Raw genomic sequence first — 14427 nt, 5'->3', positions numbered from 1 at the left:
CGACGCAAATCATTTCAACCTCATACACGTAGCCTGTAGGCTGTAAATTCGAACGCAAGGATTTAGAGATGTATATATAGACCTGGGTTGTAACAAGGATTTGCACTACAAATGCCCTTGAAAATAACGGTGTGTTGGTGTGTGTGCTGGCGGTAGTGGCAAGCAAACTGCGCAATAGTCTGTCTTTTTTCTCTCCTCAGTCAATTCGACCCTTGCTTGGCTCGGGGCAATGCGCGGCTAGATGACTTCACAACATCTACAAGTACGGTAGCCTGCACAATATAGCACCGCATCCCCCCCGATCTCCATTCTTTGATCTCGAGTCCCCAGTCTGCAGACACCATGGGTAACCGTGGAATGGAGGACCTCATCCCGATGGTCAACAAGCTCCAGGATGCTTTCAGTACCATCGGTCAGAGCTGCAATCTTGATCTGCCTCAAATCGCAGTGGTTGGCGGACAGAGCGCTGGCAAGAGCTCTGTGCTCGAGAACTTTGTAGGCAGGTAAGTGAGCAACGCTTAATTGACCACCATAAATAGATAATCCTTGTTTGTCAGCCTCAGGGCTGTCGTGGCACGTGTCAGATCGTCCACAGTTGTTGACCATTTATTACTCATTTGATTATGTTCTGTTTTGCTATGATGACGCGCACAGCTCGGTGTCCCCATTCTACTCTCATTCGCCGGTGTAGTCACCATCTTATTTTTAACACACTTCTAACGTATGTATGACAGGGGAGCTGGTATTTGGGTTAAAGCAACCACTACGGGTAGCACATTCAGGCTTACATCAACCCCTGAAATGTCAATTTTCATTATTACAATTTTAGGTAGGTCTATCTAGGTATGTGAGGTTTACACAGGACTTCAGATATATTTCCTTTGAAATCCATTACATTTTGTGAAACTGTACTGGGTGTGTACATTTAATTTCATATTTACAGATGTTGTGCATTTAGTGCGGTAGCATGATGTATGTAATCTACAGTTCCTTGAGATGTTTATAAAAAAAAAAATAGCAAGGTCTATCCTATTAATGCCTCAGACTGGGAGAAAGTTAAGAAATCAGTAGATTTAAGATCATGATGTTAAACATCATCCATCCATAACCTGCTCCTGTTCTGTAGATGAACCTACAGTATGTAAGGAGACACCGGTTGATAAAACAACCGATCTCCTCTTTCGTGGGTGCACTGGGGAGGGTATCCCTGGTATCTATAGTTACAGATTAATGCACAGACTCAGTCAGCATCATCAGTCAGGGACCTGTCACCCCAGAGACCTGCGATGCTGAGTAATGACCCATCTGTCTAGAGCTGGCCCCCACAGAGCTGAATAGCCATGTTTTGAGGGGGGAACCCTGGAGGCCTCTCGATCCATATATGTTAATCTAGAACTGTTTCAATTTGGCTGTCAGTATTAGCCGAGCTGTGAGGTGTGGCAGAGGGCCTGAATGTATGAATTGATGTAAAAGTACACATTAGGCACACACACACACATCGCTGCAGTAAGATATGTGTAGATCAAGGTCATGGTTTGTAAATGATACTCCTTGTCCTGTCATAACACATCATTCTATGTTGACCTTTCATACATGAGGTCAATCAGATGTGCACATTAAAAGCATCAGTATCAGGTATGTCAGACATTTGGTGTATCCTAGCAGCCAAGTAGCCAAATCTACTCATCAGATGCATTACATGAAAGGTGATGAAGTGATATCAGGTCTGGAGACTGTATAGTAGCAAAGGCATGTCATTTGATTGTTTGGAAGCACAATTATTTGTACATCCCAGAAGCAAGTTAGCAAGTGGCATCTTCAATAAAATGTCATAGCCATCGCAACCTCCCTTTTCATATCCAGTTAAACCCCTCCTCCTCACTGTGTCCTGATTGGCTGTCTTTCCTCAGGGACTTCCTGCCCCGTGGCTCTGGGATTGTCACCCGTAGGCCCCTCGTCCTGCAGCTCATCAGCGCCAATGCAGGTGAATACACACACACACATACCCACACACACACATTCTTTTCCATGGAGATCCACATGACTCTGTTGCTGTATCCTTCCAGAATGGGCCGAGTTCCTTCACTGCAAAGGGAAGAAGTTCACCGACTTTGACGAGGTTCGCCAGGAGATTGAGGCGGAGACCGACCGCATCACCGGAGCCAACAAGGGCATCTCTCCGGTCCCTATCAACCTGCGTGTGTACTCCCCCCACGGTGAGGCAGCTCCCCTCCGCTGACTGTCCCTATCTGATCTCTATCTACACCACACCGGTACTGCCAGGAGCCACACGTGTCTACTGGTGGCCGTGCCGATTAAACACAACACTCACCGAGCTGGTAGATGAGTTCACTCATTCAGTGGAGCCGTGGGCCCCTTCTGTCTCCCTCCCTCGCTGCAGTGCTGAACCTGACCCTGATCGACCTGCCCGGCATCACCAAGGTGCCAGTGGGCGACCAGCCGGCGGATATTGAGCAGCAGATCAGGGACATGATCATGCAGTTCATCTGCAGGGAGAGCTGCCTGATCCTGGCCGTCACCCCGGCCAACAGCGACCTGGCCAACTCAGACGCCCTCAAACTGGCCAAAGATGTGGACCCCCAGGGTAAATGAAAAAACCACGGACTATAAACACAAGCCTATACAGCATACACCTGCATATGCATCGTCTGTGGTTAATTTGTTTTACGTTCATCTTTGCAAGTGAACCACCGTAATGGAACAATGTAGGTGTATGAGCCACTGGGAGTGATGTCCCATAGAAAAATAGACATGAGGAGATATGGTTAGTTATTTGGGTTAGCCTTAAAGCTTTGGTGTCAACCTTATTAGCCTCAGGTCCTGACCCCTCACCTCCCCGCCCCTCAAGCCCTGCCTCTCTCCCCTCCCCAGGCCAGAGGACCATTGGGGTGATCACAAAGCTGGACCTGATGGACGAGGGCACGGATGCCCGGGAGATTCTGGAGAACAAGCTGCTGCCTCTTCGTCGAGGTGGGGGTCGCACTGCCTCACGCCTTCTCTGTCTCTTCCTTCTCTCTCTTTCTCCCTTCATATATGTTTTGCATTGCTCTCTTTCTCTCTCTCTGTCTTTCACTCTCTTTTCTCTTTCTACTTCTTTTCTCTCTGTAGTTTTCTCTTCAGCGGTCAGTGCACTCCCTCTATCTCACCCCCACACTCTCAGTCACAGACCCTATCATCGATGTCCCAACGCGTCCTCAATATATAACATTTGAGTTTCTCACTTCTTAATCTCCTTGGTGTTATCCTTTGAATTCCCCCCCCCCCCCTCACCCTTCTCTCTGTCTCTCCCTCGGGTGGGCGGCTCTCAGGTTACATCGGCGTGGTGAACCGCAGTCAGAAGGACATTGATGGACGGAAGGACATCAAAGCAGCCCTGGCAGCTGAGAGGAAGTTCTTCCTGTCTCACCCGTCCTACAGGCACATGGCTGACGGCATGGGGACCCCTCGCCTGCAGAAAATACTCAACCAGGTAGGGGGCCGCTGCTCTCTCAGTGCACTGAACCAGTCACCTCTTCACATCTCTGTCAACACTCAATGGTAGAGTACATCTCCTTTTTAGGACGCATGCCAAAATGTTGACACAGTGTTCTGTCTTTAGTTTGTCGTATCTTAGCACAAAGCATTCTATACCCCCCCCCCCCCCCCTTTGGATTATGCAACTTTTCAATGCAACAAAAAACTCAAAGCCTTAATCTCCTTAGCGATGTCAAATTGATGTATTTTGCTGGTGCGCGTGGCATTTCCATAGCAACTGACCAACCACATCCGAGACACCCTGCCGGCGTTCCGCAGCAAGCTGCAGACCCAGCTCCTGGCTCTGGACAAGGAGGCCGAGGAATACCGCCACTTCCGCCCAGACGACCCCTCCCGCAAGACCAAGGCCCTTCTGCAGTGAGTAGACCCGCCCACATTCATCAGGAGACAAGTCCCCAGAACTAAAGCCCCTCTGTTGTGATGGCTGTGCTTGTGTGCCGCTGCAGGATGGTGCAGCAGTTCTCCGTGGACTTTGAGAAGAGGATCGAGGGCTCAGGAGACCAGGTGGACACGGTGGAGCTGTCCGGTGGAGCCAAGATCAACCGCATCTTCCACGAGCGCTTCCCCTTTGAGCTGGTCAAGGTGATTCCCTCGCAGCGCTCTCCTTGCCACGCTGGCCTCTCTCACTCTCTCGTGGTTTTTTCTCTTCTTCGTCTGTCTCTCACTCAAAAGGGTCGAACTCTTTTGCTCTCTCTCTCTTATCTCTGTTTTATTTTCTCTCTTCCCGCTTTCCCGCCTTCTCTTTTTTTCTTCCTTTTTTTCTCTGTCTTTCTCTCTCCTCTCTCTCATACTCCCCCTCTCCCTCTCAGATGGAGTGTGATGAGAAAGAGATGCGTCGGGAAATAAGTTACGCCATTAAGAACATCCATGGTATCAGGTGGGTGTTTACTGGCACTAACCTGCACATCCACACACACTTCCCTTCCCCTGTGTCGGCCATCTTGGCTTCACTGCTGTCCTCTTCCCTGACTCTCCAGGACGGGCCTCTTCACTCCAGACATGGCCTTTGAGGCTATAGTGAAGAAGCAGATAGTGAAACTGAAGAAGCCCTGCATCCAGTGTGTAGATATGGTCATCCAGGAGCTCATCAATACTGTTCGCCAGTGCACCAACAAGGTAAACACATTATTACACAATCCAATATACAATCCAGAAATATATAATATAATATACTATAATGTAATATCTTATATTAAACGTGGTATCATATGGTGTCTTTCAAGAGTGTTTTTTATTTCTGGGAAAATGATGGATGGATGAAGGGATGGATGTTGTGTTGCAGATCGACCAGGAGTTACACACGGTAACTGTTTCTTTTTTGTTGCTTTTCAGCTGGAGTCTTTCCCCAGGCTGCGTGAGGAAACCGAGAGAATTGTGACCTCTCACATCCGAGACAGAGAGAGCAGGGCCAAGGACCAGGTAACACACACACACACACACTCATACACACTTGCATTCTCTCAAGCATACACACACACACTCTCTCGTGGACTGTTAATGTGTGTGTATATGAATCACTTATATGTTTTTCTGTGTGTCCTTTCCATGAAAGGTTTTGTTGCTGATTGATGTCCAGCTGTCCTACATCAATACCAACCATGAAGACTTCATTGGCTTTGCTAAGTAAATGTCTAATGGCTTTCCAGTATGGTACTCATCATAATGTACTAATTTTTCACTTGTGCAAAGTGCTGTTGAACCACATAGGAGGTAGCGAAACTTGCTTCAGCCATTTAGAAACACACATTCATACTGTATAGACACCTTTCGTTTGCTTGACCTCTTTTTCACTGACTACTCTCTCTTTCTCTAACTCGGTGTAACACTCGCTCAATTGACCCATGCCTGCCTGGCTGCACATCTCTCCACGTTCCCCATCTTCTCTCTTCCTCACTGTCTCCCACACATGCTGTCCTCCACAGTGCTCAGCAGAGGAGCAGCCAGACCAACAAGCAGAGTTCAGCAACAAACCAGGTGAGCCACGCTTCCTGTTTCACACTCAGGGGAGGGAGAAGGTCGGGCACACCCAATTAGGGGGACTGAGGGCTACTGGTTGTTCTACGTTGAAGCGGATAGGGCTACTGAATACAACCAGATATGGTGACTGTGCTTTTCCATTAATTGGTCTCTGCCAGTTATTTGTAGACCACACATGTAGAGACACACACCTAGGGTTTTAATTTTTAATTTTAATATTATTTTGCATGTTGTACCCTTCTTGAGTTAATTTGTGCGCCTATAGTTTGTTGTTATTTCAGTTCAATTCATGTTTGTATGTTGTTTTGTTTTTTTAAACCTTATTTATTTTTTATTTTTTTACATCATCACTGTGTTGAGACGTCTCCCTCTGTTTAAACCCCTTTTATGTCACCAAGGTGTCCCCATGCATTTCATCCCAATCCCTTAGTGAGATTCTGAGCTGCCCTGTAGTGGGTGTCTGGTGGTAAGTATTCCTTACTGGGGGGTTTGTCTTTAGGGTTGGTTGCCTGCAGTTACACTTTTTGCCCATAGGGTGGTGCTCAACTGTGCCATTTGCGTGTTCTGCTTTTTTTCACATCTCTGGCTTCTATTGAGGAATGCAAACATGATCTCACCTAACCGCTGCAGCTTTTAGCTAGCTGCATACGGCACAAATTTGAGTCCCGAGGTTGTATCAGACGTGGTGCCTGTGTGCATAATGGTACCCAGCCCCTAGGTGTTTTAATGCCTCACTTCCTTCCTGTTCTAGGCCTCCTCTCCTCCTGCCTCAGGCCTGATAGTAAGAGACCAGTTTAAGTTGTACCACTGCTGAAGGCCCTTTGACCATAGGGGGTTACCTGCTAGATTTAGCCAAAAATCGTAGATTTGTTTAACACACAATACAATCCTCTCTTTTTTTGGTAACCCCCCTTAGTGAATCTTGGGCTGTCCAAAAACACTTAACAAATGAATCACCTAACTCTATGCCACTGGCTTGTGTGTGTAAATGGTTGACACACCTAACACAGTTAACGTGGAGCACTTCCCTCGGGGGTATGGTGGGTTTGAGCTGTAAGCATCGAACACGTGGGTCACCTAACACCGTATCAGACTTGTGCTTGTGGCTGTCAGCACAGTGCCTTGTGTGAGCCCGCACTGCCACTCAGTGACATGCTCAGGGTCTGGTTTGTTCACAATAAGACACATACTCACACAGTAACTTGGAGTTTTGCACCCTTCATCGCATTTTTAATTGTCAGCCATCAATGATTTGTGATGGACAAGGCTTGTGAACTTGATTGGAATGGTTTGATAAGGTACTGAACACTCCGGTGGAATGGAACGCTCCCGTCTATACCCTCCCCAGTGCCTCCTCCTTCTGTGCATAGTGCTGCTATTGTGTTCACAACTGACCTTTGGCCATTTCCATCCCCCACCCCCCCTCACCCCCACCCCCACCCCCACATCCTAGGTCATCCGCAAGGGCTGGCTGACCATCAGTAACATCAGCATCATCAAGGGAGGAGCCAAGGAGTACTGGTTTGTGCTGACTGCCGAGAGCCTGTCCTGGTTCAAAGATGACGAGGTGAGGTCCGCCCACCGTTTACAGAATGTACCCAGCCCTCATTGGACATATGTTGCTGAGACATGTGACCAGAAATTGATGGATTGCAGCTGGTTATGGGTTTATAAATTCCAAGGCTAAACATTCATTGGTGCAATCGTTCAGTGTTGGGCATCGTATCATCCATACCCGCTTAGCTTCTGACTCATCGCTTCTGAGTCTTGTCCCCTGATTGGTTGGCTTTTGGTGTTTCCACTCTCAAAGAGGTAGCATTGGTTCTTTATTGGTCAGATGTTGTGTCCATTATAACTTGACGGGCTGGTGTCTGTCTGCCTGTCTGTGCCTGCTGTACAGGTTCCAGGAAGTTCTGCACAGCAAGTGTAGACAGGCAGACACACGGCAACTCCCTCAGACAATCCGGTCAGCCGCTGGTCAGTGGTTGACATCACATGAATCATGGGTTAATTGTAATCTGTGCACATTCTGGTGTTTTTTTTGTGCTACCTTTCTACTCTGTCTTCTTCTGCAGTTCCCTTCTTTTCTTGACTTTTTTTCCCTCTCCACAACTCTTTTCTCATTCCTGGGGTTTGGCAATGTGGTTCTGTTTCCACAATTGGAACATTTCCAAATCCCATACCAACATCCCTACATATTCGCATGCAGGGGGTACACAAAAGAATAGTTCATCCCAGTATTTAGTGTTAATTATTCTGAATAGTCCCTTAGTATTGATGAGGATTGGTATACATCTTTGATACCCTCATAAACATTTCTGCACCTCAGCTTGTACATGTCATACACACACATACTCATTCGAATGTGCACACACACGCATATAAAATGACCAAAATGTGATGTACACACACCCAGGCCAACTGACGTGACACGCAAGCGCACACACACTCATGAATCCCATGGAACCACAAGTTGCTCTCTTTTTCATGGTGCATTTGGAAGCAGAATTATTCAGAGTAAAATCACAGGTTTTCACTTCCATACAGCTATGAGCCTCCACTGATTTGCTGAGGAGGAACACTCCGTTAAATGGCAGGGCTCCTTCTCTTATTTTAAAACCAACTTCATTACATGAACTATTTGAATTCAAAACTACAGATTTTAATATCATAGTAACTTTTGTTCCAGATTTACTCCACTACCAGTCTTTCAATTTACTGTCAGCATCATCACTTACTCTGCCAAACACCCCCAAACATTTAGTGACCTGAGTTTACACTTTATAATAGATGTTTTTATGACACTAATTCCAAACTATTATTCTTGCCAGCCCCTTGTCTTGTGTTGGACACTAATGTTGGACACAATCACCATTTTCTCAGTATTTCCTGTGTTCTCCCAGTCAAGCAAAAGATCACACAAAAAAGCATCTGATTAGTTGAAACATGAGTTGATTGATTGGCTGCTTGTCCGTTACTCCTCCCTCTCCATGGTAGACCACCACATCTTTATCACAGCTCCAGACCAACACTCACACATTGCTGTTGCACAATACATTTTACGAGATTACTTTTACAAGACACAGGATTGAAATTAAACAAAACACACTTTTTTCACAGCAATTTCAAAGTCTACAGTTAGTGTCGACAGTCGGAGATATACAAGTTTATTCCACAAAATGTTTTTGTGTTTGAAAGTACATCATTATGAAATATGGAGAGGAGATATTAGATTGCTTTGAGACCACTGAAAACTAAAACAGACACAGTGAAACATTTCAAAGGACCAGTGACCACACATCAAACCATCTGCGAGCCCTTTCCAGAGCAGCCCCAAAGAGAAGAGCTTCCATGCTCAGTCTAACCAATGTGCAGACTACTGTACACTAGTATGACAATGAACAGGTAGTCTGAACACTGGGTGGACGGAGCAGGAGTCGGTGGGAGTCCGGCCTGGTGGGGACTCAACCGTTCCTGAGTAGGTGCCTTACAGGGTTGCGGTCTGCACCCTCCCTTCTTTCTTCTTCTCCATTTTGGCATCAAGGAGTTGGATTCTCCCTCTCATCTCAAACCCCCCCAAAACTGGGTTTTGTCTCGTCCGCTTCGGCGCTTTTGGTGCTCTCTGTTGCTTGTTTGCTTTGTTTATTTGTTTGTTGATTCGGGTCCCGCTCCCCTCGCGCTCCTCGCTGGTCAGGCCGGCCATGTAGAGTATCCAGCTTTGACGTGGCACATTCGCTCAGACGACCGGGACAGACTGCCTGCACGTTCAGGGAGGGGATATTACAAAAAAGAGGGAAAGAGAGAGAGAGAGAGAAAGAAGGAGTGTGAGAGAGGAGGGAAAGAGAGAGAGAGGAAGAGGGAGGGACACATGTGACCATATATGGGATGAAGTGACCCCATGGGGGAACAGAACCCAAAAAGGTCTACAACGTTACTTCTTCTTTCTCCCTTTCTCCCCATTCTTTTGTTTTTGATCCTTGCGAGAATACCAAAAGCTCTCCAGGGACATCCAAGCAGAGATGATCGGAGGATAGGAGCACCACTTTTGCAAATCCATCTTTCAATCCGTGTTTCTTTCTTCAGCTCTCCCTCGCTTTCTCCAAACCTCCCTTTCCATAAGTTCCTTCCCTCCCTCCCTGCTTCTCTATGTCGGCGTGCTGTTAAGCAGTACCAGATGTTGAGTCTTAACGCCAGGCTGTCATTTAATCTCTCCCTCTCTCGCTCCTCGCTCGCTCTCTCTCCCAAAAATCAGGCAGGAAGTGGGCCCCTCTGGAATGGAAAGAAAAAATATTGAAGAAATAAAGAGGGGGAGGGATAAAAGAGAGAGAGAGAGTGAAGAGAGATGGAAGGTGGGATGGAGAGATGAAGAGAAGCGTTTTATCTTGTTTTTTATTTCCCCTCTTCAACTCCTCGCAGGCACACTTCAAATCTGTCATGCGTTCACTACGCCATACGAGCAGCCTCCTTTGTTGCTGCACTCAGAGACGCTTTTATACATACCTCTTTAGTCTCTGGACATCTGTGGTTCCCCTTTCCTCACCGTACCCTGAACGTTTCCTCCTGCTCCATCCCCCCGCCCCCCAACCCCCCGCCCCTCGCCCCCCCCTCCTTCTTACTAACTCACCGTGGCCAACGACTATGTCTTGACCCACACAGTAATGACTTCCACATGTGGGATCTCTCCCTTTCCACTCTACCTCCCCCTCCCTCGCCCACCCTCCGTCTACCTCCCACTCTCGTTCCTCCCCTCATTCCTCCTCCCATCTCCCCCTCCTTGCTCCCCCTCTTCCCCTATATGTGTTCCCCTATTTATCGATCTATTTATTTCCCTTCATCATCACGCCGGGTGCTCTTGTAAACAAACCAACAAAGCAACTAATGGTTGATATTAAGGCTAGCCTTTTGAGTATGTTCGATCTGGAGAATGTTTTACCTTACAACCCAGTGCCCCTCCTCATGCTTCTTGGCCACTCTCTCTCTCTCTCTCTCTCTCTCTCTCTCCCTCTCTGACTCTCAGGAGAAGGAGAAGAAATACATGCTCCCTCTGGACAACCTGAAGGTCCGCGACATTGAGAAGAGCTTCATGTCCAGCAAGCACATCTTTTGCATTTTCAACACTGAGTCGAGGTTAGTTAAACTGACCGAACTTGATTTAACTATAAACAACCACTTCTACAACCACTAGATGTATACCACACACAACTTGCTGTAGTAGTCTTGTAGCAACCACTGCTATCTCCAGTATTACTCATGTCTGTCGATTACTGTATTCATTATAAACAGTAGAGGGAGACAGAAACCAGTGGTGGTGGTTGATTTGTCCATGTCTGTTTGTGAGTGGAGACATGCCAAACACTGTTGTCTGTGCTGTGGTTGGTCAGGAACGTGTACAAGGACAATCGCTCCCTGGAGTTGGCCTGTGATACACAGGACGAGGTCGACAGCTGGAAGTCCTCCCTTCTGCGTGCGGGAGTTTACCCCGAGAAGATTGCTACCGTAAGTCCTTATCACTTCCTTTTACGTCATCGAAAGATGTCACCTACTGCCACCCCTTGTCCCCCTTCCTCTTTTCATACTAGATATTACTTACACACCATTGCTCACTTTTATTTGGGGAGCTCTTGGGTGGTCCCTGTAGTGGACGGTGGGTGGGGGATGGGAGCCCTTATAGCGCGAAGCCCCCCAAGTTGGAATCTTTCTTACCTCAGCTCATGCTCCTCCTTCGTTTGCTCCTTCTTAATCCTGCTGTCCCTATCAGCTGTGACCTCTGCGCTGTGTCTCCCCTCTTTCCCTCGGCCCTCCAGGTGGACACGGAGAGCACCACCACCACAGAGAACTTCTCCATGGACCCCCAGCTGGAGCGGAAGGTGGAGACCATCCGTAACCTGGTGGACTCCTACATGGCCATTGTCAACAAGTGCATTCGTGACCTCATGCCCAAGACCATTATGCACCTCATGATCATTAATGTAAGTGGTGACGGTGGTGTTGGTGTCATCATGTCTGGCGCATTATTATCGCGCAAACGACATGGACACTGACATAAACAGCATATGTTAGGTTACAGGAAGAGTTCAAACAGCAACAAGAGTCAGATTGGGCATTAAACATGTAGCACAAAAACAAAAAAGGTTCCAAAGCACTTTTTCAGCTGTTGCAATACCATCCTCCACCACCAGGTGAAGGACTTCATCAACGCAGAGCTGCTGGCCCAGCTGTACTCGGCCGGGGACCAGAATGCCCTGATGGACGAGTCCCAGGAGACGGCCCAGAGGAGGGACGAGGTGCTGCGGACCCACCACTCCCTGAAGGAGGCCCTGTCCATCATAGGAGACATCTCCACCACCACCATCTCCACGCCACTGCCCCCGCCCGTGGACAACTCCTGGTGTCCCTCAGCAGCCGGCCGCAAGTGAGCCTGATCCCTCTCACATCCACGGGGGCGTTTCGGTGTTACCTCCACGGCATCTGTTCTGTTTCAGAAAGGCAGTTTCACCAAAGAACTGAAAACGGCCCCTTTCCCCTTCTCCAGGTCTCCCCCGGCCAGCCCGACCGCTCCGAGGAGGATGTCGTCGGGCCAGCGTCCCGCTGCTCGAGGGGCCCCACTCCCTCCCAACCGCCCAGGGCCCCTGGGCCCCTTCAACAACACCGCTGCTGACAGCCCCCAGGTGCCCAGCCGCCCCAACCGTGCTCCTCCCAGCATCCCCAGGTGAGTCCTCTCCAGACGGACGTGCAGAAGGGTTCAGACGCACACTGTTCTCCGTTCGACGTTACCATGAAACAAGAACATCTGGTAAAGTCTTAAAGCAAAACCTCTTAGACCTTCCAAAATGGGTTGCCTTTTTCTCCTTTGCTGACTTTGTCTCTCTCTCGTTCTCTAGAACTCTTCACGTACAGCGTATTATTCTTGGCCCTCTATGAATGCTAACCACCTCTTTTTGTCTCCTCCCCCCGCTCTTTTCATCTGTCACCTCTCCTCCTCTCCTTCTCGGCCCCTCCTTGTTTGTTTGTTTAAACTGCTACTCATTCTCCCCCCCTCAGTCGGCGACCCCCACCCTCTCCAACAAGACAAGCTCCCCCATAATCATCCCATGGGGTTCTTTCTTGTGAGCTTTTCCCTCCCTCTCTGTCCCTCACCCCTGCCCCCCATATCAAATATACTCTACCCCCTAGTCCCTTAATGTAGACACTGAGCCCCTTTGCCCCCTGACCACTGTCCCCCCTCCCGGCCAGGTGATGACGTCCATGTGTCTATGTACAGTATGGTGCTTGTCTTGTGGTGTATCTTTATGTGCGCTTGTGCTCGCCTGTGACCCAGGATTGCTTAGCAAATCCAGTTCTGAGTACCAGCCCTGCCCCCCGCCATCGTTTCCTGCCCCCCTCCCCCTTGACACTAACCCTGACCCAACTTGCTTCTTCATATCTCTCAGCAGTGGCACTGCCCTACCCTATTCCAAAATGCAGCATGGCACATAGGCTGCTTTTATTGCATGTTTGTGTATGGGTGTGTGTGTGTGGGTGTGTGTGTGTGTCTGTGTGTGTGTGTGTGGGGGGGGGGGGTGACTAATTTGCCTATAAGTAGGCTACGTTTGTTTTAGTATATTACATATATTATACAACGCCCCATGTGTGTTATTGACTCGATGTTCAATTAGCAATGAAAGGTTTGTGTTAGAATGTGTGTGTTGGTGGGCGCGTGTGTGTGTAATATATACAGTATAATTCTACATATATATGATATGTGTATGGGTGAGTGTGTGCTGACACATGTGCATGTATCGTCTGTCTGCACGTTGTTGACGTTTCTATTGTGTTTCTTTTCATGGTCAAAGCTGTTAATAAATCATGACCCTTGAGAGTAATTTGATGTTGGATTTTTGTGAGTTTCTGTGTGTAGTAACAGCCATATGCACATAACAAGACTGGGAAGCAAATTCAGTATGTTCTTTAAGAAGAAATGCATTTCCATGCATTTGATCATATGTGGATGCCTGTGCTGTGTCACTGGTCAAGTTGCAAATCTCTCACTCTTAAGCTTAAACTCACACTCGCTCACTGGACAGAAATGCTCCGGCCACCTCAAGAAAAGGAGAATTTGGATCTTGCTTCTAACATGGCAGGATACAAATGTCTCTTTGTGTGAGAAACATTGAAAGAAGTTCACATAGCTTTTTCCTCAGGTTGGATGCATATCACAAGGCATTTCTTCCCCATGTATAACCTCCCTGCCCTCCACCACTTCTGAGCTATGGGTCCAGTCAGCCTGTGTCTGAGCTTAAGGTGGTTTCGTCAGTGTAAAGTGCTCTCTGTCAGTTTGTTCATGTGTATGTGAGCCTGTCCTCTATTGAAACACTGTTCTGCTGTATGTAGATATTAATAAGGAGGTATAACTATTGACTATAATGACCTCACTAAGATCTAGTGCTTATTGTTCTCTATGTCTCTATTGATACACTCTTCTCTAAATTAGACTGCCTTATTGGCATGGATACGTATTGCCAAAGCTAACTATAGAAAGAGTCATACAGTGTCATGCAACATACATGTTTCCTAGTTATATGATGAGATTGTCTAAGGAGGACATAGATATTACTTTGAATTGGGGGAAATTAATCAGTTGTAACTTGCTGTGTATCTGTATCTCTCTCAAATAAACTTTATTTACTCTCCCTCATTCTTTGTTCATGGTTTCTCTTGATATTTTTTCTAGTCACAGGCACATTGAGAACTTTTTCACTAAAACTGGAACTACACATTTCGACCAGCAGATGGGGCTAGTGACATATCACTCACTGTCTTTTTGACCTATTTCGGTACAAAGCCAAATTACCATACTAAAATGATCACATTTATTATGAGTTATGAAGTGCTACATCACATATATTCATGTAATAA

The 14427-nt window shown here is 47.4% G+C and overlaps 1 protein-coding gene across 2 annotated transcripts; it reads left to right on the top strand.

Moving 5' to 3' along the window:
* Positions 1-233: 233 nt before the first annotated feature.
* dnm3b (dynamin 3b) lies at positions 234-14206 on the top strand. Of its 2 annotated transcripts, XM_084707311.1 has the most exons (21): positions 234-503; positions 1911-1984; positions 2067-2216; positions 2402-2605; positions 2893-2991; positions 3330-3490; positions 3770-3912; positions 4002-4137; positions 4365-4432; positions 4533-4671; positions 4888-4974; positions 5108-5178; positions 5478-5529; positions 6284-6313; positions 6986-7099; positions 10550-10659; positions 10914-11028; positions 11337-11501; positions 11712-11944; positions 12065-12241; positions 12574-14206. In XM_084707311.1, the coding sequence occupies exons 1-21, from the start codon at positions 343-345 to the stop codon at positions 12614-12616; spliced, it is 2532 nt and encodes an 843-aa protein (XP_084563437.1). In that variant the 5' UTR covers positions 234-342; the 3' UTR covers positions 12617-14206. The 2 variants fall into 2 exon arrangements, with proteins under 2 accessions (XP_084563437.1, XP_084563436.1); XM_084707310.1 differs by lacking the exon at positions 6284-6313.
* Positions 14207-14427: the final 221 nt, after the last annotated feature.

Source organism: Hypomesus nipponensis, chromosome 10, assembly GCF_054491055.1.
Source record: "Hypomesus nipponensis isolate SF chromosome 10, ASM5449105v1, whole genome shotgun sequence".
Classification (NCBI taxonomy): domain Eukaryota; kingdom Metazoa; phylum Chordata; class Actinopteri; order Osmeriformes; family Osmeridae; genus Hypomesus; species Hypomesus nipponensis.
Note: the sequence above shows the minus strand (reverse complement) of the source record. Positions and strands in the feature narration are given on the sequence as shown.